This window comes from Drosophila gunungcola, unplaced genomic scaffold (assembly GCF_025200985.1).
Source record: "Drosophila gunungcola strain Sukarami unplaced genomic scaffold, Dgunungcola_SK_2 000001F, whole genome shotgun sequence".
Taxonomy (NCBI): Eukaryota; Metazoa; Arthropoda; class Insecta; order Diptera; family Drosophilidae; genus Drosophila; species Drosophila gunungcola.
This window is the reverse complement of record NW_026453197.1, coordinates 15,091,110-15,113,691: the sequence shown is the minus strand read 5'-3', so window position 1 is coordinate 15,113,691 and position 22,582 is coordinate 15,091,110. Positions and strand designations below refer to the sequence as shown.

At 46.1% G+C, this 22,582-nt stretch overlaps 2 protein-coding genes across 6 annotated transcripts; one reads left to right on the top strand and one right to left on the bottom strand.

Moving 5' to 3' along the window:
- Positions 1-233: 233 nt before the first annotated feature.
- On the bottom strand, positions 234-21,389 carry LOC128263063 (cytoplasmic dynein 2 heavy chain 1). The gene is made up of 25 exons (XM_052997724.1): positions 21,303-21,389; positions 20,931-21,244; positions 20,565-20,649; positions 20,185-20,314; positions 19,670-20,130; positions 19,077-19,605; positions 18,464-18,887; positions 16,486-18,395; positions 15,844-16,060; positions 15,516-15,782; positions 14,754-15,455; positions 14,331-14,513; positions 12,959-13,848; positions 9,896-10,021; positions 9,702-9,836; positions 8,704-9,619; positions 8,516-8,632; positions 8,041-8,154; positions 7,879-7,981; positions 6,568-7,023; positions 5,182-6,511; positions 3,821-5,121; positions 2,389-3,755; positions 2,029-2,334; positions 234-560 (listed from the first exon to the last, which is right to left on the bottom strand). Exons 1-25 carry the CDS (start codon positions 21,337-21,339, stop codon positions 288-290), a joined length of 12,693 nt encoding a protein of 4,230 aa, XP_052853684.1. The 5' UTR covers positions 21,340-21,389; the 3' UTR covers positions 234-287.
- On the top strand, positions 1,140-12,895 carry LOC128263065 (PAX-interacting protein 1). 5 transcript variants are annotated; one of them, XM_052997732.1, is made up of 4 exons: positions 1,142-1,462; positions 7,272-7,418; positions 10,199-10,345; positions 10,618-12,894. In XM_052997732.1, exons 1-4 carry the CDS (start codon positions 1,403-1,405, stop codon positions 11,740-11,742), a joined length of 1,479 nt encoding a protein of 492 aa, XP_052853692.1. In that variant the 5' UTR covers positions 1,142-1,402; the 3' UTR covers positions 11,743-12,894. The 5 variants fall into 5 exon arrangements, with proteins under 5 accessions (XP_052853694.1, XP_052853692.1, XP_052853693.1 ...); XM_052997733.1 differs by having other exon boundaries at positions 1,143-1,462; positions 10,199-10,330; XM_052997734.1 differs by lacking the exon at positions 10,199-10,345 and having other exon boundaries at positions 1,140-1,462.
- Positions 21,390-22,582: the final 1,193 nt, after the last annotated feature.

Genomic DNA, 22,582 nt, shown 5'->3' with positions numbered 1-22,582 from the left:
ATTAATTTTTGGGGGCATCCCCAAATAAACACAGGCACTGACATATGGAAATCAATTAGCATTTGAAAGTTCGGGCTTTAAATGTTTAATGGCCCCTTCTGCTGTTTGTGTTTGGCCGGCTTATTGCTAGTTGTTTAAATATTTATTAAAAAAATGATTCGTAAAACGGGAAAGAATGGTTTACTTAGGTCATATTTTAGTTTTTACTTTAATTTAACTTTCATTGATACACCTATAAATGAGTTTTATAGATATAAATATGTTTGGTAATTCGTATTGCTTGTTTTCTAGTAATCCTCGACGATCAGCGCGGTGCCAGCTAAAAGAATCTGTTCCGAAGTGCCCGTCACGTTATCAACACTTAGATGGCATATTAACTTGTCCCGACTGCTCCGCGAATAAAGGGGCAACTTGGGATTCGATTCGTTTCTCTGCGTAAAATACAAGGAATTTTTTCCATATTTCGAAGAAATGGCACTCGCAGTATTAGCCTCTTCCTTTATTTTGTAGCTGATGTAAAAGGGGTTCGATTTGTCCATTCCACTCTTTGCGCCATCAATCTGCAATGGAAAATGTACAATTTTAATTTAAATTAAAATACCCTTGCAGACGGAGACATTTCCGACCCTATTAAGTGTATATATTCCAAATCGCTCTATCAGTAAATTTTCTCACTTTTCGTAAAAAACTTGTCACTTTCTGAAATTTTCTTGCGACACCTGACACTTGGCGCCACCCGTTGGGCTCATAAAGTACCAATGAATTTTACATGCATTTTACATTCTGTATGTATGGTTTACTGCTTGGTTGCTATTGCAAAAGCAGTTCAAAGCAGTTGTTGGCGGGTAAATTTTAAATTTTTGTTATAAAACAGCTTTTACAGTACTTACATGAGAGATGTTAAGTTATGAGTGCATATCAGCAGAAATTTTAACAGAGGGTTTCCAAGAAATGGAGTGGAACAAGGCTATGTGTGCAAGAACTTGAGTGAGAAGTTAACAGAGGCAAGAAAATATCGTTAGAGACGGATAGACATCGATAAGCTCTGCCGAACATCGATAGTACCGAAATTTTGGTACTGCCACCTCTAACAGAGAATGTTAGGAAAACGTCGAACTAACAGAGAAATGGTAAAAAAAAACGTCGAACTAACATTGTAAGAAATGTATTAGCATCGGTACTCTCTGTTGAACATCGATAGTGCCGATATTTAGGAAATATCGATGACATCGATGCTTCTCCACCTCTATTACCCACCTCTACCGGAATGTCAATCAAATGAAAACAAAAAAAAACTGCGTGCGAAAACTGAAAAGAACGGGCAAAATCGGCTGATTTCGATGCATTGAACGAGAGACGGGGAACCGGAAACAGGAGGCATAGGATCACGGAAAGGGGCGCCATGGAAACAGCCAGAATGGAGACGGCGATGGAGACCCACTTTATGGCCAAAATGGGGAAGGTGAGACACAAAGACAAGAAGACGCACAGAAGCCAATGGGGAAAATAGGTAGAGTAGGGGGAGGAGGGGGAGGAGAAAGGAGGATGCCAAACAGTCCCACAAAAGATATATAGATATATGTTTTAGGATGTGCTTCTAGTCATTGTTGCTGTAGGAGCTAGTGCCTATTCCAACTAACCAACTACAACTAACCAGCATATGCATTTTAAAATCGGCCAAGTTATATTGGTTTACCTTCTAAAACAGCAATGCTATAGAACTTTAAGATCTGGTTTTACAGCACTGATGTTTGTATACTTCTACTTTAATGGTTTTAATTGTGACTAAAGGACGTGATGTAGTGTGTCTAAAATCCTAATTTATTTAAAATATGGAAATATTTAAAACTTTGCTGATTTGGCTTACAATATAAGGATTAATTATAGAAAACTCCTTAATTCAAAACCATTCTTTTATGCCTAGTAGTTTATGCCTAGTAGTTTAAGAAACTGGTGTGCCAATTAGGCTCTATTATATATATGAGTTAGTTGCTTAAAGACCTCCTAAAACCATATTCTTGTACTCACCTTTAAAGGCGCTAGTTTGACAGTTACACCACTACAATCTCCATTCGAATTAAGTGGCCCACAAGTCTGGAGCTCCAGACGTTCGGTGGAAACGGCCAACTTTTGTGACTGCAGCAACTTCAAGCAGGCCAAAAGGTTCTCACAGTTGAACACTTGGATCAGATTGATTTCATCGCCAAACTCCAGAGCCAGTTGCTCCCGAAATCGCAGCTCGGCAGCCTGGGCGCGAACAATTAGAGCTCTCAAAAAATCCACGGCACTGCTGCTGCCAGGTCCACTCCATTGTTTCAGCCAACTGGCAGGAATCTAATAAAAAACATAATTATCTATTTCCTTACACTTGTCGGTGTATAACCTTACCTGCTGTTCTGCCAGGGCTCTCAGAGTACTGCCATCCACATCCTGCGAGTCCTTGAGCCAGGCATGCATCTGCGACAGAGTGTGGTGCACAATGCCATAGAGATCGGCACCCACTTTCAATTCGGCCAGCACAAACAGTGCCCAGGGTGATTCTCCCGATTTCGCCTCCTTAACAGTTTGCATTATCGTACAGGACCCGGCTAGTTTTCTCCACAAATTCAGCAGGGGTTTAATTTGCTGTTCGAGCTTCTGACGATCAGTGAGCTGATCTTTGGTATCTTCCGATCCTCCTGAGTCTCCAGTTGATCCTCTGCCATAGTGAAGACCCCGCAGTTCCTTGATAACTCTTTTTGCCTGCTCAATTTCGCGCTGTTGTTGGGCCTGATTGGCCAAACCATACATACTGGGCTCATCCAGTTCGGGAAGCTTTTCCAATGCTGCATAATAGTCCTGCAGCTGGCCACTAGTGGGTATGGATAGGGATAATCCTAGAGGAGACCAGCGATTGCTCAAGACATCCGCTGAACAGAACTGATTTAGATAGGTCCTCAGTATCTCCAAGTCCCTCAGGTTGTTAACTCTTCCACCAAAAGCTAGTGCTTCACTCAGTCGTTGCAATAGCAACCAATCACATTTTCCGGAATTTAACTGCTGATCCATCCATTTAAGAATACCCAAAGCCGCCTTGAGATCCGCCTCGCCGAATTCGTAGTATTTGGACCAACCTTGGGGAATGAATTGCCGTCTTTGTTGGAGCACTGCGGTTAGAATGAAATAAACCAGTCGCATCTTGAGACTCTTCGGTTGGTTCTTGAAGCTCTGCTCTTGCTCAGCTGCGTGGTTCTGGAGCAAACGCATAACAATCTGCTTGAGTCCCTTGGGCTGTTCATAGCGCACTTTAAGGCACTTAAAGACTGCGGACTCGGAAAATCCTTCGGTGGACTCGCACAGCAGCCACAATCGAAAGTCCTTGGACTTTTGAATCTTACTCAGTTCCCTTTCCACTTGGGCCAGAAATTCCGGCACCAAGTGAACGTTCTTAACACACAACCAGTGGCCATCTATGGCAGCCTGTCGCATTTCGGCAAGAACTCTCTTCTCAGCACCTTTGCCAATGGCCATTTCCCTGTACTTTTGATTGGCCCACTTTCTCAGCTCAGTGGTGGGATCATTTTCCGCCTGACTAATCATCAAGATGGGGCGATCACAGCTGCTTTGCTGCAGCAACTGCTCCACAGAAGGTTGTGTAGAGGCATCTGGGGATATTCCCAGCAGATCACTGCTCACTTTTCGCAGTTGATGCAGCATCAAGTCGGGTCGGAATATCTGAGCAATTAGTATGCGCTGGAAACTGGAGCCCAAGGCAGCTGTAAGTTGGAAAATGTTACCTTTCAATAGAAAACATATTAATTACATAACTTCTCTAGCTTACGCAGCACATCGTCCGCTTGAGCCTCGATGAATCCTCGCCAGATATAGTCCTTGTCCAACTGCAGTTTGCTTCGTAGATCCGGAAAGGACTGCAGCAACATGGCCAGCTTCAATTGGGCTTCCTTGCCCATGCAATCGGGCAGTTTTCCCAGCTGGCCTAAGAGCATGCTGCCATCTGATGATCCCATAAAATTGTTCACGAACAACTCCCACTCCTTGGGGCTCAATTTATCGGGATATGCCTGATGACACACCCACAGTGATAGGGAAAGCTGACCATCTCTGGCAGTGGCTCTTGCCAAATTCATGTAAACACTTCTCACCAGAAACTCGTAGATCTTTGACTCGTCTCGATGATTTTTGGAGAGTGCCCCCAGAAACAGTTCTATGTAAACTAAGGCGGATAACTCATAGCCTTGAGTGAGACCAGCATAAAAGGCCGAGGCCTTGGCACAAAGTTCCCTCAAGGAACCGAATTGTGCTAGTAGAGTTTCTCTAATTTTTCCACTTTGTTTAAGGGCCTCGTCTATTTGAGCGCTGCTTTGTTTCACCTCATTCAAACTGGCCAAAAGTTGCTCATTTCGTAGGATATCTCCCTCCGATTTGGAGAGCTGTTCGAGCAGCTTGTCCTGCATTTCCATTCGCTGCTTGAGCAGATCTCCCTCTTTTTGTAGCAGCTCTATCCTCTGCTGCTCCAACTCCGCATTTTGTAAGACAATCGCCTTGGACATGAGTTGATCGGCCAGGCCAGCTGCTGTGACCGTGAACCTCAGGAGGTTTAGTTGACTCCTTTGCTCTTCGGGTAAATGCAGACGATCGGATTTGCTGATCAAAACCAGTTGGAAACTCTCGTGGAGATCCACCAATTTTGAGCCAATGGCTAGTTGTCGCTTGTTGAATCTCACATAAACGTGACCCTGGAGCAGCTGAAGGATCGGGGGACGTAGTTGCTCGCAGTCGGTTACCAGAAGAGTCTTTCCAAAACGAACAGCCAGCTCCAGCTGATAGGATAGTCTTTCGTTTCCATGGGTAGTCAGTTCGCAGGCTCTTCCGCTTCCCTTGAGATGGGCCATCAACCACTCGGCTGCTGTTTGTGTGGGATCCAAAAGCAGGGGAATGGGACAGGTTCCATAGGGTAGAGATAGTATTTCCCTGAGAAGAGCAGCACTCTCGATGATCTGGGCATCGCGTGCTAGACCCTGACTCTCCCAGATAATCTGCTGTTGTTCCGTGAGCAGTGATCCACGAAGATCGAAGTTGGTGGGCAGATGAAAGTCCTCCGCCAGACGTTTGAGCGAAGAGCTTTGGAAATATTATCCTTATGAGTTTTAAAATTCTTAAATTGGGAAATAGATAACTAACCTTCTCTGTTCCAGGCCCAATCCCGCATAGTAATTAACAGCCATGGCTATCAAAAGGGTCTTACCATCCAGTGTTTTGTGGGCCTTCTTCAGCTCCGCCAACTGATCACTCCAGGTGGCATACTCCGCACTAAGTTTGCCCACTAAGAGCTCTGCTGCCTGCAGAGTGCCACTGGCCTCCTGAAGCTTCAGCTCCAGCACCGCTGCCTCTTGGGTGTAAGTCTGCAACTTGGCCGACAGCTGCTTGACCCTTTTGTCCACATCGTCCAGTCCACTGGCCAACTCCTGCATTTCGTCCTCCGCCGCACTGAGATTCTTCTGCAATTCGTTCTGTTCCCTTTCGAGGGGCTTGATGCTCTGGATCACCCGGGAATAGCGAACACTGGCCTGCACCCAAGCGGCCAAGGGAGCGGCTGCTGCCGAGGCTCGTTTCGCGTTTTTCGACTCGTAGGAATCGCCCTTGGCCAGGAGTAATCGTTCCACGGCCTCGCAGTTTTCCGGACTGATTCGAGCCGGATCCAAGGATCTTATGTCCTCTTTCACACCCCTCTTGGCCAGAAACGTCTTCATGCTGTTCCAGGAAGTGTCTCGTATGCCCATCAGCCGCAGCACACCCTCCAAGATGTCCCTCACAGCCTCTGGAGGAGCACGCAAAGATCTGATTTCGGACAGAGCTTCCGACTTGATTTGACCCACTGCATTGCTGGCCTCCGCCAAAATTGGATCCACTTCAGCCAATTCCTGTTGGATTTCCTTCTGCCTTACTTTCAATTGCTCGCTGCTCTTTTGCGTCTGTTGTTTCAGTTCCAGCATGCTGGATTTCTGTTCGTTCGCATTCCTCATCGTGGATGAAATCATTTCCAGAGCTTCATTGGCCAGCTCTCGCTTTTCGCCCAACGCTTGCTCCTGAGCTGCTGCATTGGACTTTAGAGTATCGACTAGGGCGTGAGCCGAGGCCAATTTGTCCACTCCCATTTGCAGTTTGCCCAATCTCTGATCGATTTCATGGGCTGCATTGCTGTACATGTGGAAATAGCTGCGAATTAGTTGGTAATATCTTTGCGATGGCTGATCTGGGGGAAGTTCATCCGATATATCAGCAAAATGACTGCAGGCGGGCACCTTGCCACGCCCACTTCCGCCGCCTGCCACCGTATCGTTTAGCAATTCGATGTATTGTTTTGGCAGATTGGCTAAGGTTTCCCTGGATTCAGTTCTAACATACAGCAAATCCATCTGACGATGCAGGGCAGGGAAATTGTTGAAGTAGTCCTGCACATTGGAACTACTCGGATCCAGAACTAGAATGATGTGCAGATTTTCACGGGCACCTGAAATTAAATTCATTCAATTAAAAACCATATAACCAACATTCTTATATCCTAACGTTTCATGAAGTATGTTCCCAGAGATTCCTGGTATCCCTCCAGCTGTGCCGCCTGCTTAAGCGTACTGGCCACCGCCTCAAGATCATCGCCAAAAAGCTCTAGGATTTCGCTTCCTTCGAGCAGGGCTTCGATGGGTTTCAAAATATCCGGCACATAAGTCAGCCAGCAGTGTTCGATGAGCAGGTAGCTCATCTGCTGCTCCAGGGCAGCCGTCTGCATGGCCACTTTAAGATCGTTGTAGAACTCGGAGAGATCGTAGGAGGATCCTCCTTGCAGAGTTAGCACCTTGGCCTCCTGCAAAGTGGCCGCCGTGTATATGGCATCCAGGTGTCTTCCACCAGATTGCGCCAAAATAAGCATGTGGGCATCGGTTCGCGATAGAACTCTGGCTATTCTAGCAGTGTTGTTCAGCAGTTCTTCTGTGATGGGAGCCGAAAGGCTGTAGCTTTCGGTATCTGCGGGAAATGGAAGAATTTATAGATATATTAAGTTGCATGGTACTAAAATGTTTAGTTTTTATTGTTTTCCCCTTTATGAAATTTAATATTTTTGAAGCTGTTCTCTCGCAATATAAAGCTCTCTCATATGACATCATTGAAGTTGGCCTCTGAACCTCTATTTCTCCACATCTACTGCAATACTTTTTAAATTGAAAAGACAAACCGATGCTCAGACGAAATTCGATGATTCTGTGTACTTTCAGTGGATGACCCCCGAGGAGGAGGCGCGGCAGAAGTTCATCATGCGGGAGCGGGATCGCGAGAGGAAGCGGATCAAGCGCATGAATCCCGAGTACCGGCAGATGGAACGCGAGCGGGATCGATTTCGCAAGCTGACGCCCAGGCCCAGTGTAGTTATCCCCGATTACCCCAAATTATCATCCATCTCCTCCTCTTGTCTTGAAACTGCGGAATTACCACCGGGCAACTTCAACTGATGCGTGAGCAGAACCCTCTGACATTGAATTTATTTATTGGTTAGAATATAAATAGGAAATAATTTTAAAAATAGTTAAAAAAAGGGGACCCGTCAGATTGCAAGTCGCTCAATTTCAATTAACATTTTTAATAGATAAATTAATCAGGGTCTCAGGAAACATCAAAAGCTATTTTTAAAGCGAATTTGCTTCGAATTTGGGAGTTCCTTTTTTTTTATTTTCAGTATAAAACTGTTTGGGGGGCAAAACTCATTTATTTATTATATTTTTGTTTCTTTTGACATAGCTTCTTAATGATTTAATTGGTAAATTTACCAGTACGAACAAAAGAATTTTGAAAACATTATGATCTAAAATCTTATTTAATACTCACTGCAAATGATCATCTGTCTCTGAACTTCCTCCAGCCATTCGTCGTGAGTTAGGCAATGCAATTGAGCCCGCGACTTCGGCGATTTGGGCACGAAAAAAACTTTCTAAAAGGGTGTCCTTCATTAGCTTAGTTTTCATTTGCCAAACTGCAGACTGAACTCACCTCCTTGCCGTAATATTTGCGCATCGTTTGCTTGAATATCGCCTCGAATTGCTGTACATGCTCTTCGCTAATTAATCTGTCGCGGAACATGCCTAAAAGCTCGCAGTAGAGTGCCTAAAAAGGTACGAACATTTTCAATCTGATTAGCCATAAACTGAAGAAAAAAGTATAGCACAAATCTAAGCTAGGAGGAAATATATTTTGTTCCAAAAAGTATGAGAAAAAATTAATCAAAGTAAAGCCTAAATACTTGATACTTCTTGTATGATACCATTTAAAAACTTAATGTTTTTAATATGTAATATGTTTTATTTTATTATTTTTGTTTAAAATTACTTATATCTTCTCCTCCCTTTTAGCTTTTAAATTGACTCAAAGTTATAGCGTGCTAAAAATTAGCAATCTGGATTTTTTTTTGCAATCTCTTGTACAAAGAGTCATATTTCCCCCAGCCTTTTTCTCACTGCAAACATACCTCGTTGAAATCAGTAACTGGATAAAAGACGAGGGCGTCCAGCAGCTTCATGATGCATTTGGGGCTGAACTGGTAGTGTGCCTGCCTGCCTCCCGTGGCTGTGAAAGTCGCCTGCAGCTAAAAGAGGGTGAAGTCAATTAGCTGGCCCTGCGATGAAGAATTCCAGCAGGGTGGCTGAGGCTACCAACCTTCTCAAAGCACTCCATCAGGCTCTCGCTGACGTGCTGCAAATTGACCCCCGATCCTCCTCGATGGGCCAAACCCCTGAAGTGCTCGCCCAGAAGCGGTTCCAATCGCCGTTGCACGATTTCCAGCATATCCTGGCTGGTGGGTCGTGAGACTCGCACAAACTGATTGATGGCAAAGTAGCGCGGTGCGATTTTTCCGGTGTTTCCGCTAATGGAGGCGCATATTTGCAGCCCGCTAACGCCAATCCATTCCAGATTCTCGGCGTAAAAGCCTCCTCTTTGCGCCAGTTGGAGCAGCAGCTCCACCACTTCGCAGGCTCCCCAGGAATCCTGCTGGCAGAGGTCCAAGTTCTTCATAAAGAGCACTAGTCTCGCCTGTTTTGGTCGGTACTCCCGTCCCTTGATGCCGCTCACTGTGACGCAGTGCGTCCTCAAAGTGTGCAAAATGTAACTGGGTGTTAGTTGAGTGGAACAGTTAATGGTGGCCAACTGGTAGCCAGAGTTTTCCAGCACTGCTCTCTGGAGCAACAGGGTTTTTCCCGCGCCACTGGGACCTATCAACATAAAGGGCTGCTGAGTTTTCAGCAGAAATTCCAGTGTGTCCAAGTACGATTTCATGTAGGATGTAATTATTAGTTGAGAGCCCTTCTCAGGTATCTCCATTGCATCCACTGGATATTGTTCAAGGGAATGTCTACGACTATCATAGTAGGTAAGCTCAGCGTAGCTGGGATTGCCTATGTAGAGATTGGCGCGTTTCAATACCATTTGGGCAAACTCCCGCTGCCGATCGTTGGGCGTATAACCAAAGAATGCCCTAAGGGTGGCTGCTCCGTATTCCTCCAGAGACTGGGAGCCATGGAGTTGTAGCACCAGTGAGCGTAGGATGTGGGCACGGTTTATACCAGGTAGATGACTGTGGAAATATACAAAAGTATTTAGGTTTAAAGCTAGCTTTAAATTATATGATAATGTGGTAAAGTAAATAAGTAACTCACTTTAACAAAAGTTGACTCTCCAGCCAATCCACAGCATATTGAAAATTACCATCCACATAGTTCTCCAACAGATCGCCATAGGGTTCCTTCGATAGCTCATGTTTAAGCATCTCCTTGGCCGGAAAGTAGTCAAAGCTTTCCAAAACAATTAAATAATAAGTTTAAAGAGCTTTGGGATCAAGTTAAAGACGCACCTCATGTTGACAATACCCATTCTGGAAATGGTGGCCGGTGAGGCATGCCGCACATCGTCTGTTTCAAAAATAAAGTTGACATTGCTGCCGAATTGTATCCTCCAGCCCGATGGCAAGGTCAAAAGCCTGCAAAAATTTCAGTTTCAAGACAAGATGAGTGGAGAACAGAGTGCCCCAAATAAGACCACGATTAGCCACACAAGAACACTGCCCGAGATTCAGACTCAGATCGAGATCGAGATCGAGATCGAGATCGAGACATGACTGCCGTTTGCCAACCAACCACTCTCTCTGTAATTTCAGCTGATGACCCCCGAGGAGGAGGCGCGCCACAAGTTCATCATGCGGGAGCGGGATCGCGAGAGGAAGCGGATCAAGCGCCTCAATCCCGAGTACCGGCGAATGGAACGCGAGCGCGATCGATTCCGCAAGAAGGCACGACGTGCTAACGTAGCATTTTTCCAATATTCTATATCTTATCTTTAAACACCAATGAACCCACACTCGAACACTCGAATCACACGACACGCACACACACACACACGCTCACTCACATGGCTTGAGATTAGGGGGTGGTAGGGGGGCTTAGAAGATCCCGGGACCGTTGACACTTCTCGAAACCCTCCGAACCAGTCAGACAAACTCCCACAGTTTGTGTGGCCACGAACACAGTGCTTTAATACGCTTTCCCTCTGTTTCCCTCTTTCCATCTCCGATTGCAGTTGACCCCCGAGGAGGAGCTGCGCCTGAAGATGATCCAGAGGGAGCGGGACCGGGAGAGGAAGCGGATCAAGCGCATGAATCCGGAGTACAGGAGGCTGGAGCAGGAGCGTGATAGGGACAGAAAGAAGGCGCGGCGGGCCAACGACGCCTTCAGGCAGCTGGAAAAGCTGAGGGACAAGATCCGGAAGGACCGGAAGAAAGGCTTACTCGTATCGGATCCCGCGCAGTTGCCGCCGGAGTTTGCGGCCATGATACCGCCAGTGCCTGTGGTGAAGCCCGAGGTGGGTGTGCCACCAACCCCGCCCCAGGGTCAGCAGCCCTCGCCACTGCTGCAGCAGCAGCAGCAGCAGTTGCAGCAACACCAGCAGGTGCAGCAGCAGCAACAACAGCAACAGCAGCATCAGCTACCTCCGCCCACGCATCTGCAGGAGCAGCAGTTGAGTCACCAGCTGGCGCATCAGCGGAACCGCATGATGACCAGCCAGCTTACTCAGCTGGCCACGCCCCCCGCCCATGCCACGCACCTGCAGCAGCTGAACAAGCTGCAGCAACTCTACCCGCCTCGGAGCTTCGGCCATCCCGCATTGCCCATCGCTGGAGTGACGCTGATGCCGCAGCTCTGTCACCCCATCCTGCATCAGAACCTCAGTGCCACTCTGTACCCGGGTCCGCCGAATGGCATCAAGCAGGAGTATGGCCAGGACATCTCCGCCTCGGCCATGGCAGCAGCTCAGGCGGCGGCCCTGGCCTCATTGAGGAATCCGCAGCAGCAGCAGCAGGATGATGCCGAAATGGTCATTAACCTCGAACCGGAGATCGTACTCCAGACCGGGCCCGATGTGAATCCCGCCCAGCCAGCGCCGCAGCAGCAGCACCATTTCAGCACCCATCAGCAACAACAGCAGCAGCAGCAGCAGCAACATCACCTCCAGCAGCAGCAGCATTGCAACATGTTCCAGCATATGGCACCCCAGGCGCACATGCAACACATGCGATCGCTGCCGCCACCGCCCCCCTCGTTGACCCTGCCGCCACTGCCGCCCCCGCCACCTGCAACGCACCAGCAACAGCAGCAGCAGCAACAACCTGCCGCCCCACAGCAACTGCAACATGCACCGCAGTGAGAGGTTCTCACCCGTAGTCGTAAGCTCAACTCTCTAGCCAGCTAAACGCATCCGAAAGATAGAGGGCACACACGCCTGGAGTTGTGATCTAACTAGTTATGTGATTCTCAAATCCCATTTTCCGAGTTTTTGACTGCTCCCAATCAAAGCTTTGTACTACTTTATACCCTAAGAAGGATTTGTTAGGAAAACAGTACAAGTGCTGTTAAAAAAACAATTTTAAATAACTGAATTCCCTTTTTTTTTGGAAGCAATGGATTCTTTCCAAGTATATTTTGTTCATGTTTATCTTTGCGTTAACTTTTCATAAAATTTTTTTTTTTTATAATTTTCTATATATAACCGATAAAAGCTGATATTTTGTTACACAGTTTCGATTTTAAAGCTTTAAAGCATAGAATAACAGAAACTATCAATATATTTGCAACCTTCTCAAAGGCCATACTTAGTTATTAACTATTTTTCCACCAATAGCATATGACAGGAATCAGCTACAGGAAAACCTTTTAAGACAATGATAAGACGTTGTGATAAAATGCAGCATAAGCTTAAATACTCATCAGATTTGAGGAAACTTGTGGCAAAACTTAATGCGTATATATTTGAAACAATTTGTCTACAATATTAAATTTAAACAGAGAATCGGTTGATATTTTCATCTATGTATTTATTCCGAATTTTCATTCTATATTTAATCATAAAACGATTTTCCCAAATATCCTATAGTAGTCACAACTCTCAAGGATGTGTGCCAACATCTTAAACGCACACACTCGCACTGAAATACACCCATGTTCATTTTTGTGTATGTTAAGTAGACGCCATTTGAAAAATGCCGATACGTATTATGTTGCGTTACGCAATCCGCAGTACGTTAATTTAGTGGGCTTCCCCGTCATAATTTGTTTATGTCGTCATCGTTTCAAGCATTTCTCTGTTTTTTAGGTCTGTACGTATTTTGTTTAGTCGCTAAGTGATAGACGATACAATATTTGCAAGTTTAGGATGATACGATCTACAATACGATATAACGATAACTGTATACCTTTATGATATAATGATAGTATGGCCAGCCGCGAAATAATTATTACGAATTTATGCGCAGAAACAAGAGCGAAATATAAGAAGCAAAATGTATTGCTAGAAACATGAAATCGTGTTCTATATGAAGGAGCTATTAATTAAATTGTAAACAATGTAATCAAGTTTCACTCACTTGTTATCGTCCAGAACCGAGTTGAGTGCCTCTATCCATTCGGGATCTATGCTGCCATCGCAGACGATCCACGAGTGGACTTGGGATGGCTCCTGGTTGACGACCACCGCTGTGTGGGTGAGTACTCCGTCCTGCCACTGACGCGTGTCGGCATCCAGCCGTCCCAGCAACTGGACGCGACTCATGGACTTGGGACTGATGGTGTGCACTCTCAGTTGGCACCCACCACTCAGAGCCTGCTTGAGGAGGGCCATGACGGTGGACTTGCCACATCCTGGCGGTCCCACCAGCACCACTCCCATCCGCTTTTGGAGCTGTTCGTGCAGTTGCAAAGCCTTTTCAATTTGCCTCTCGCTGCGACAGAGTCCCAGTTGGGCAAAAGCGGCGGATAGAGATTGATGGAGCAGCGTTTCTGGCGCCCTCAAACTGCCAATCTCCGGGAAAACATTCCGCAGCAGCATCTCGAATCGACTGACATCATGAGGGGCCAGCTTGGACATGGTGGAGGAGCGCAGGCATCGCACCACCACCGACATCTCCTCGTTGGCCTGCGTGTTCTCCGGCTCACTGGTTAATTGCCCCCTCAAACCCTCGCCGCACATCAGGAGCACTGTCTTCAGCTCCCGCAGTCCCCAGTCGTAATGCCGCTGGGCAGATAGCATTTTGCCGCACAAATCGAATAGCTCCACGATGCGGGATGCAATGGACGAGGCCTCGGAAAAGCCCTCCACGAAGAGCATAACCCGGGCGATTTCACCAGGCTCCGGCTGCTGCATCACAATGGGCCGGAATAGAGCCTGGATGTTGCCGGGCAGCTTCTGGCGACCACCGTACTCGGCTCCGGCCGGATTCAAGGTGACAAAAATGCCACAGTGCTGGTTGAGTTGAACCTGGGAATGAAAGGTAATTAATGATGATTTGTGGGCTTACATTAAATAATTATTGAGTTTTAATCCTTTCTTATATACATATATATATATACCTATAGGTACTCAAAAAAATTATTAAAAACGTTGTGTTATAGAAATATTATAAACAACCAAGCAAATAAACTTCGTTTAACGTATTTATTTACAGGTCACAAAAAAAATAACAAACAAAATGTTTCCGTTTTGGTCATTTTTAAGAATAATTATTTTTGACTGTAAAACATTCAAGTCGCTTCTTTCGCGTCACTTCAAATTTAAAGTTCTTACTATGAAAAGTCGCAAAAATAGGGTAATCTTAAATTTAAGATTATTTTAAACTCAGAATTCTTTTCGCTAAAAAGCAAGCAATGTAACTTCAACCGACAGCCAGCACAACCAATCAAGCCATTACTCTTGTCACACCAATTTCAACTTCAACCCGGTCCATAACTCATCCTGCTCACCTGTCGCTCGCCAATCTGGACGCTGTTTGCCCGCTCCTTCAGGGCGCTCTGGATGGGCTGGATCAGCATGGAGATGGACGACAGGGTGGCCTCCTGCAGCCGGTTGAACTCGTCAAAGCAGCCCCAAGCCCCGCAGCGGGCCAGGCCAGTGAGGATGAGGCTCATGGACTCGGTGTCCACATTCTGCAAACAATCCACGACATTATGACGTATAGCAAAGGCATTAGCGTGCACTCAACAAAACGATTATAAGCAACTCAAATAGCTGGCTTTAAAATATTTTATAGAAATTACAAGAGCTAAGTAACGATATTATACTATATATTGTATAATAAATATATTGTTTATTTTATAGGGCAAATGTGTTCTTAACACAAAAACTAGTATAAATTGGCATTTTCCTGAGTGTGTAGCCTGACTCACCTCGTCGCAATTGAAAACCAACACCAAGCGTCCCAGCATCGCCCCCAGGGCCTTGACGCACTCGGTCTTTCCGGTGCCAGCCGGGCCAAAGGGATTACCGCCCAGGCCCATGTGCATGGCCTGGGTGAGGATGAGATAGCAGCGGTGGGTGAGCCGCGTGTGGACCAACTTGCTGGCCTGGCCCAGGAACTCGTAGGCGTATTCAAATTCGGCATAAACCATGCGCACGCAAACTTGTCGATTGGTATTGGCATTAACGCCACCCGATGTGCTCGATGATGTGCCGCCCACTTTTCCCAGGTAATATCTGAGTTGACACAGCCAGTGCCAGTCGCTGGTGTGGACCACGCTGTGTTTCTGGAGCTGCTCCACCACCCCGGAGTAGTGCACTAAGTCGAGGAGAAGGGCTCTAAGCTTGAGACTTATCAGGGTTCCACTTTGGGATTTGTGTTTCAGGGCGGCCAAATGGGTGATCTCATCCTTCAGCTGTTGGTGCAGTTTCCCCAAGGACATGCCGCCGATGGCCTGCTCCGTCTGGCGGGTGAAGTGCAGGGCTCTGGCTGTGGCCAGCACCTGGCTGGCATGGTTTTTGAGGATCTTCTCGCTGAGGTTATCACTGCCGCCGGTGGTGCTGGTGTAGCACTCGTAGATCTGATCGCGCAGTGTATCCTGCACCACTGTGACCAGTTGATTCAGCCAGCGCTGTTAATTATCAAATATTTTAACTTCATATTCCAACATTTAGTTTGGCCAGGTACTCACCTCGATGTCGCCTTTCATCTCGACGGGCTGGCTTAGCCTGAGCTCATCGCCCTCGGCACTGTGCATGGCCACGATGCTATACTGATTGGTATCGGAGGATGTGGCAAGATTAGGGGCCGACTGTCGGATGCTGAGGCTGTGGCAGCCCGGGAAAAGTTTGCGGATGTGCCGCTGGATGACATCCGCATCCTTGCTGGCCTGTCCCAGCAACTCGAGCAGATCATCGTCGCCCAGGAAGTAGAAGCGGGGAAAGGAGTTGCGCTTGTCCTGTGAAGGTGATTATATGTCCTTTTATTTGTATGCTTTGTTGGATTGGATAATCACTCACGGTTATGTAGCTCATCAGGTTCTGCTGGCACCTGGCCAATTGGGTCTCCAGGGCATTGACAATGGTGCTGATGTTGTTTATCTTCGTCAGCGAAGTGACCCGCGGATCCATCTCGATTTCCCGCATCACGAATCGAAAGTCCTTGTCGATGCGCTTGAACAGTGCCTGCTCCTGTTGCAGGGTTCCGGATCCGAAGACAGGCTCCAAGTAAACCCAACTGGGAGAACATAAAATTAAATAAAAAAGTCAATATAGGATTAAGAATTGTTACTGGTTCTAAGCAGGTAAGCATTAATTTACTTGGTAACTTACTACTTTCTTCAATGAAATTTATTTTTGAGTAATTTAATAAAACTATTGCAAAACCAATAAATAAAACTCAAAAATAACAATTAAAATAAAATAGGTACGACATGGTGTCTGTGTGAGATATTTTGACAATATTATTTCAAATCCTTTTATAGGGATCTTATAGTACTTTTGTTTTTGTCTTTACTTAAAAAAAAATTTTATATCATAGGATAGAGTTTCTTAATAAGTTTACTCTGAAATAAGAACATTTTTATTTCTTAAACACTATTTTACTGCAAATTTTATCAAACAATTTTGTGTTTTAATTAATATATCATATATTTAACTCACCGCCTCTGTGAGTGATTTAAGCTGCTAAGAAGGGCATCCAACGTGTTCAGGCGACTCTCCCAAAGCTCTGCCTGATCCGAAAAGCTGTCGAAGGCGGCCGAGTTCTTGGCGGACTGCAACAGCGACTGATTGTCCCCGATCTTATTGAGCACTTCCTGGTAGTCCTTGATCAGGGAGACACTCTGGCCCGAGGCATCCGTCCTGGTGATCAGTTTCAACTGGGCCGTGACTGACCACTGATCGAGCTCGACCAGGGCCTGTCTCACAATCTGTTCGCTCGAAGCCTGTCTGACAATACTGCCGATCTCTTGGCCGGCCGATTGCAGGGCATCAAAGTCCTCCAGGATGTCCTGGAGGATTATAGAGTGCAGTGGCTTGGGGCTCTTGTGATTGAGGAGCTGCAGTATCCTGGCCCAGTGGCGTTCACTCAGGGAGTCCGACTGCAGCTGTTGCAGGATTGGCAGAGCCGATTGAAGTCGCTCCACCTGCTGACGGATTCGCTTGGAGGGCAGATCAATCGAGGCATGGACGGATCCCTCCCACTTGCCAATGAATTCGTTCAAGACATACGGACGACGCCGGTAAATGGCCCACTCCTCCTGCAGAATTGGCTGGAGATCGCTGAGGAAACCATCATACACCTGCCACTGTTTCGATTGCTGCTCCATCTGCTCTTCGATTTCTGTAAAGGGAATCAGCATTGCCGATGGAAATTCCATGTTAAATTTGGAGCACTCCTCCAGCAGTTGTTTCTTCTTCTCCTGCAATTGCTGCCAGTGAAGGCGGCGCTCCTTGAAAACCTCCAGAGTGGAGTGCTCGTTGGCCTCCAGTTCGGCTATGGTGGACTCCCACCTGAGTAGGAATTTCTCTGCCTCGTTCTTCAGATTTTGCAGCTGTGTCTCCGCCTGGTTTTTGATCATGTCCACCTGTCGCTGCAGGATCACTGCATGGTTCTCCAGCAACGGCTGTAGCTGCTCCCACTGCTGCAGGATTGCCGACAGGGCGGTCACTCTTTCCTTGCACCAGCCTGCCAGACAGGCATCCTTTTCCCTCACCGCCTCCAACGTTTTCTCGATCCGCGGCAGCTCAGTCATTATCTTTTCGTACTTCATGCCCGACTGACTGATGCTGCCCTCGTCCATGGGAACGTTTTGCAGGAACTGCAGGGCACTCTGCAGGAATTCCTGAATTAAACTCACATCCGTGAGGATAGCCGTTCGTAAGCTATTGGCCAGAGCCTCCCAATAGCGTCGGCTAATGAGTTCTATATCCGATCTTAAAGGCAGTACATTGATCACTATGCAATCGATGGATTCCTCGGCCTGCTGAAGTTTCGCCAACTGCTGACTGAAGTGTTTGCAGGTTCTAAAGTTACGATCCCAATCAGGGGCTTCATTCAAGTGAATCCCACACAGTTGCTCCACATCCACACAACCCAAAGCGATCCAGGGCAGCCAAATGGTCTTGAAGTCCTCCAGCTTGTCAAACAGCTCGGCTGCCCTTTGGTAAAGTGGTCCAAAGTGATGACGATTCACAGTGACCATCGATTTGAAGAGCTCTTGACTGTGCTCCGACAGACCATGGAAATTACAGGGTCTCTCGATAAAGCGTCTCAGCTGACTGAAGTACAAGTCCCGAATTTCCTCCTCTGGCGGACTGTAGACAAGTTCTCTCTGTCGCAAAATCAGCTTTACATGTATGTCCGGCAGCTTGTTGTTCATGTCGAGTAACCCGAAGATGTACTGGTATTCCAGCACTTTGTACAACTGGTGATCCCAGTGCAACTTGAAGGCATCCAAATGGGTGTAGCCCTGTCGTTCCAAAGTGGCCACCAGTTCACGCAGATGTCGCAGCTCATCTTTCCAGATTTGGTTTTGGGTAAACAGATCGGTGGACATGAGTTTCATGACCTGAAAAGGGTTTAATTTGTAAAGTTTTCTATATTATATATATATTATTAATTTTTATAAGGACCTACCGTTCTCTTGGCCTGCTCATGATATCCCACCAGCAATGTATTATCCGTGGAGAGTTTGGAGACGGCTGCCTGCAGGATATCGACGTAGCGCTGGACTGAGGATTCGTCCTGCCAGGCAACTGTTTCGCTCTGGACCAAACGCTGCAGCTCCAAGGCATTCTTCAGCATAATGGGGCGCTGGCAGGGAATCATCCGATCCCCAATTGTGTTGTGAAAAGTGGCGATCTGCTGCAGTCTTCGGGCATAGCACATATATTTGGCTGCGTGGGTGGCAGCTGCTCGCAGTTCCAGGGGAACATTGTAGCCAAGATTCTCGAATTCCCGCACATCCTGGCAGAAGGTAACCAGCTTGGGGTTAAAGGTCACGCGCATCAGCTGGCGACCCTCCTTTTCGAACTTCACAACCGCCTGATCGTCGCGAAGTCTAATTAGGTTATTAAGATGATTTATAAAAATGTAAAAGAGTATAGTTCATAATTTTTCAATCGTTGGTTAAAATAATTCTGACTTTTAAAATAAGATAAGATTGTTTATCGCCTGATTTTTTAAACTTTGGTTTGGCATTATTCTAACTAGTAAAACATTAAAAATGTATAAAATGTATAAAACTTACCTTAGCTCGCCACTTTTCACAGCCGTCGAACACTGCCCTGACCAAATTTCAAAGTTTGTGCGCAGCAAGGACTCCGTTTCCTCCTTGATTTCCTGCACCGCCTTGTTGATCTTGTCGAATCCCTCGCGTCCACTTATCAAATGGCTGACCTTCTCGATCTCCTGGATCTGGTGCTGCACCACCTTCAGCCAGCGGCACTCGTTGCAGATCACCGACAAGTGACCCGTGTCCGGTTCCATGTTCGAGTCAACCATTGCCTTGCGCAAGTCCTGCAGGAGGATGTGCAGCGACTGCAGGAACTGTTCCCTCTCGATGGTCAGCAGTTCCAGGACAGCTGGCCTCTGGATGAGAGTCTCGTACTTGGAGAAGATGAAGATCACCTGCCGCGGATTGCTCAGGTGGTTATGCAACTGAGCCTTGAGAGCGGCAGCTATTCGCTCGTCAATCGGCTGCAGGACCAGCTCAAAGTGCTGCAGAGCCTTGTGCCACTTTGCCTGCCCCAGCGAGGATGTGTCGAAGATGTTAAAGTCTGGAATATAATCAAAAATGTAAATAATAATAATTTACTATTCTTGTGAATCGGTTTATCTCACCCGTGAAAGGAGCCTGCTCCTGGAACATTTCCTGCAGTTCGACATCGTCGAGCAAGGTGGCAATCTGCTTATATAACTGCTTGATGCTCCGGATCTCGCTGAGTCTCTCCTTAAATTGTTGCCCCCTTTTGGGCAGGTGTGGATCACCCAGCCACGGATGCTTCACGTAATTTGGCCAAAAGAGGCGTGTGAGTGAGTCGCAGAGCTGGATCCACGCGTCCACCGTGTCGATACTCTGGCCCATTAGATTGTTGACGTGGCTCGAGTTCAGACTCCAGATGTCCTCGGCCAGCAACTGGGTCAAACAGACCTCCAACAGCCTCTTGCCAATGATGTCCAGCAGATCAGTCATCCTCTGCTGCGGATAATTGTAGGGCAGGCGCCACAATTCGTCCAGATTGTTGTGGGCATGGTCGAGGAAATCCTCAATCGTACCACTCGGATTGGCCCCATCAATAGTGCTGGGATTAAATTTTTAATTAAAATATGGGGAAATATTTAAATTACCTTCTCACCTGATTTGTTTTTCGATATTTTCCAGCACGCCTATAAACACTTGTGCTGCCTCGCGGTCCAAACGGGAACTGGACTTTTGGCCCAGTTTTTGCTTCCAATATTTTATCTCTTCTCGCAGACTTGTAATGCCTAGTCAACCAACATTTTAATTTAAAATAAATTTTGAAACTTTGAAAAGAAACACAACAAGTGAGTTGGTGACGCTAAGACTTGTGAAATTTGCCTAACAAAAATATGTATATATTCATTTGGCATTTGATATATTTTTATAAATTTAAAGACATTTTTTCCATTTCTTATTATTTAATAAATATTTTCTCTTCAAAAGCTAATGTGGTGGTAAAGTCTTCATAACAAAAAAATAGTTTCGAAAGCTCACCGCTCTGTGGTAAACCCAAGCTAGATCCCAGGTTCTGGTGCAAGTTCTCCAGAATTCCACTCAACTCGGGCCCATATTCGCTGCGCTGAAAATAATGAAATATTTAAAAAGTAGAGCAGAGTGCAAAATAAACCTAAAACCTATCGGAAAAGGCAAATTGGATGGCAGGTCAGGGCAAAGTATAATTGAAGAAATGAAATTGCAGGCTGGATTGAATTATGCGCAAATGCGATTAATGCTACAGAGAGTGCGACACAGCGAGCATGGCAAGTTAAGCCGAGTGAGGGAATTAGCCAGGTTGAATATTACACTTCACTACGTCACACTACACTGGCCAACACACAACGCATTTAGACCTAGACTTACCTGGGCCGAGTTGGCTGAGGGCGAGAAGACCCGAGAAACGGAGTTGTAAATCGACTTGACCAGGCCCCCTTCCAGGGTTAAAATGCCCAGCAGCGGCTCACCACCTTGCCTGTGATTCTGCCCCACCTGCGGCACCTTGTAGAAGAGCAGGCAGAGCTCCTCGTTCGGTATGCGGTGGTGGAATCGGATTTTGCCATCAGATTTACTGTGCACTGCCGAGATGACCGTGTGCTCCTCCTGTTCCAGAAACTCCAGAATCATGGCCGTTTGTTCGTCTAACTCTGCACCCGGCAAACGGGCCGAGAAGTACTCCACTGAGGGATGTCGATATTTTCAGGAATATATTTCATGGTAAGTCCCTCCAAATCTCACCTGAAGTATTTATTATGAATTTAGTGCGCTGGCTCATCTTGAATTAGATTTTGCGCATCCAACGCCTCTCTTGAACTTTCAGTTTTCACCGAAACTCTTTTACTTCTTCCAAATCCAAACTATTTGTTGTCCTTTTTGGTTGCCATGGGCAACTCGCCCGAAGTGGTGGTTTCTACACAGAAAAAAGGTCATTTATATTTCGGGGATGAAAAATATAAATAAATACATATAAAATTACACAGTTTTATTTAATTTTTAATGAACAAAATAATTTCTACTGTTATTTAAAAATTAAAAATTAATTTAAAGTTTTGTGTAGGATTTATTATTTTCCAGGATTAATTCTCGCAGTGTGCTGGCTTCTGTTACTAGGGATGTTGTTGTGTTTGGGGTTTTTTTCTTTTTGCACCTGTTGTTTGCCTTTGGGCATGTGACACGTGTGTAGTTGCCATGGCTTGAATACGGAGTGTGGGTGTGGGATGGGCTTGGTATTGTCCCTGTCCAGTTTTCATGCATCCCCTGGCAATACCTCAATTCACTGTGGACGCCTGCTAATGAAACGGAGCACTCGACTGGGAGGCTGCACTAAAAATGCCTCAGCAGGTTTATATCATTTGAATGCCCATTAATTGAATTGTGCGGGCGTGCTCAAATGTCATTTGTCGGACATTTGGGACGAGAACACGAGAAAGGACTCGGGACAGGACATGGCCAGATTCGACAGGAGCCTGGTTTATGACTTGGCCAAAGCTGTAGCAACTCAATCTTGGGGGACTGCAGGTGATGTGAGCATCTTGTGGCAAACGTGTGACATTTCACAAGGCCATGAAATTTATTTTTCCACAAAAGATTGTCCTTTCGACATTGAAGAATCAAATTAATTAACTATTGGGGCAGATTTTTATATTTTTAAATAGTTTTTATTTATATTTTTGCTTTTATCGAAGTAACATCTTTACCTACACATATTTATGTTAAATATTCTCTTGTTAGTCATTAATTTTCTATACCTCTTTTGGTACTTGGGCCAAAGTTCTCTTGATTCTAATCGCATTTACAGGGAGCTAGGGATCCAAGTTGCGCCTAAACTTTCAGAATTGGTGCAAAACTTAGTTAGGCCAACTAACTCCACAAACTATGAGTTAGGCTACCGCATATCCCGGGCGAAGCCTCAACTAACAAAGGACAGAGGGATACTCCACGCAAATTTAATAACGATGCAGGCTGGGTGGCTCACAAAATTCACAGGATGTGGGTTGGCTCCCAGGAAAAGCCAGGCA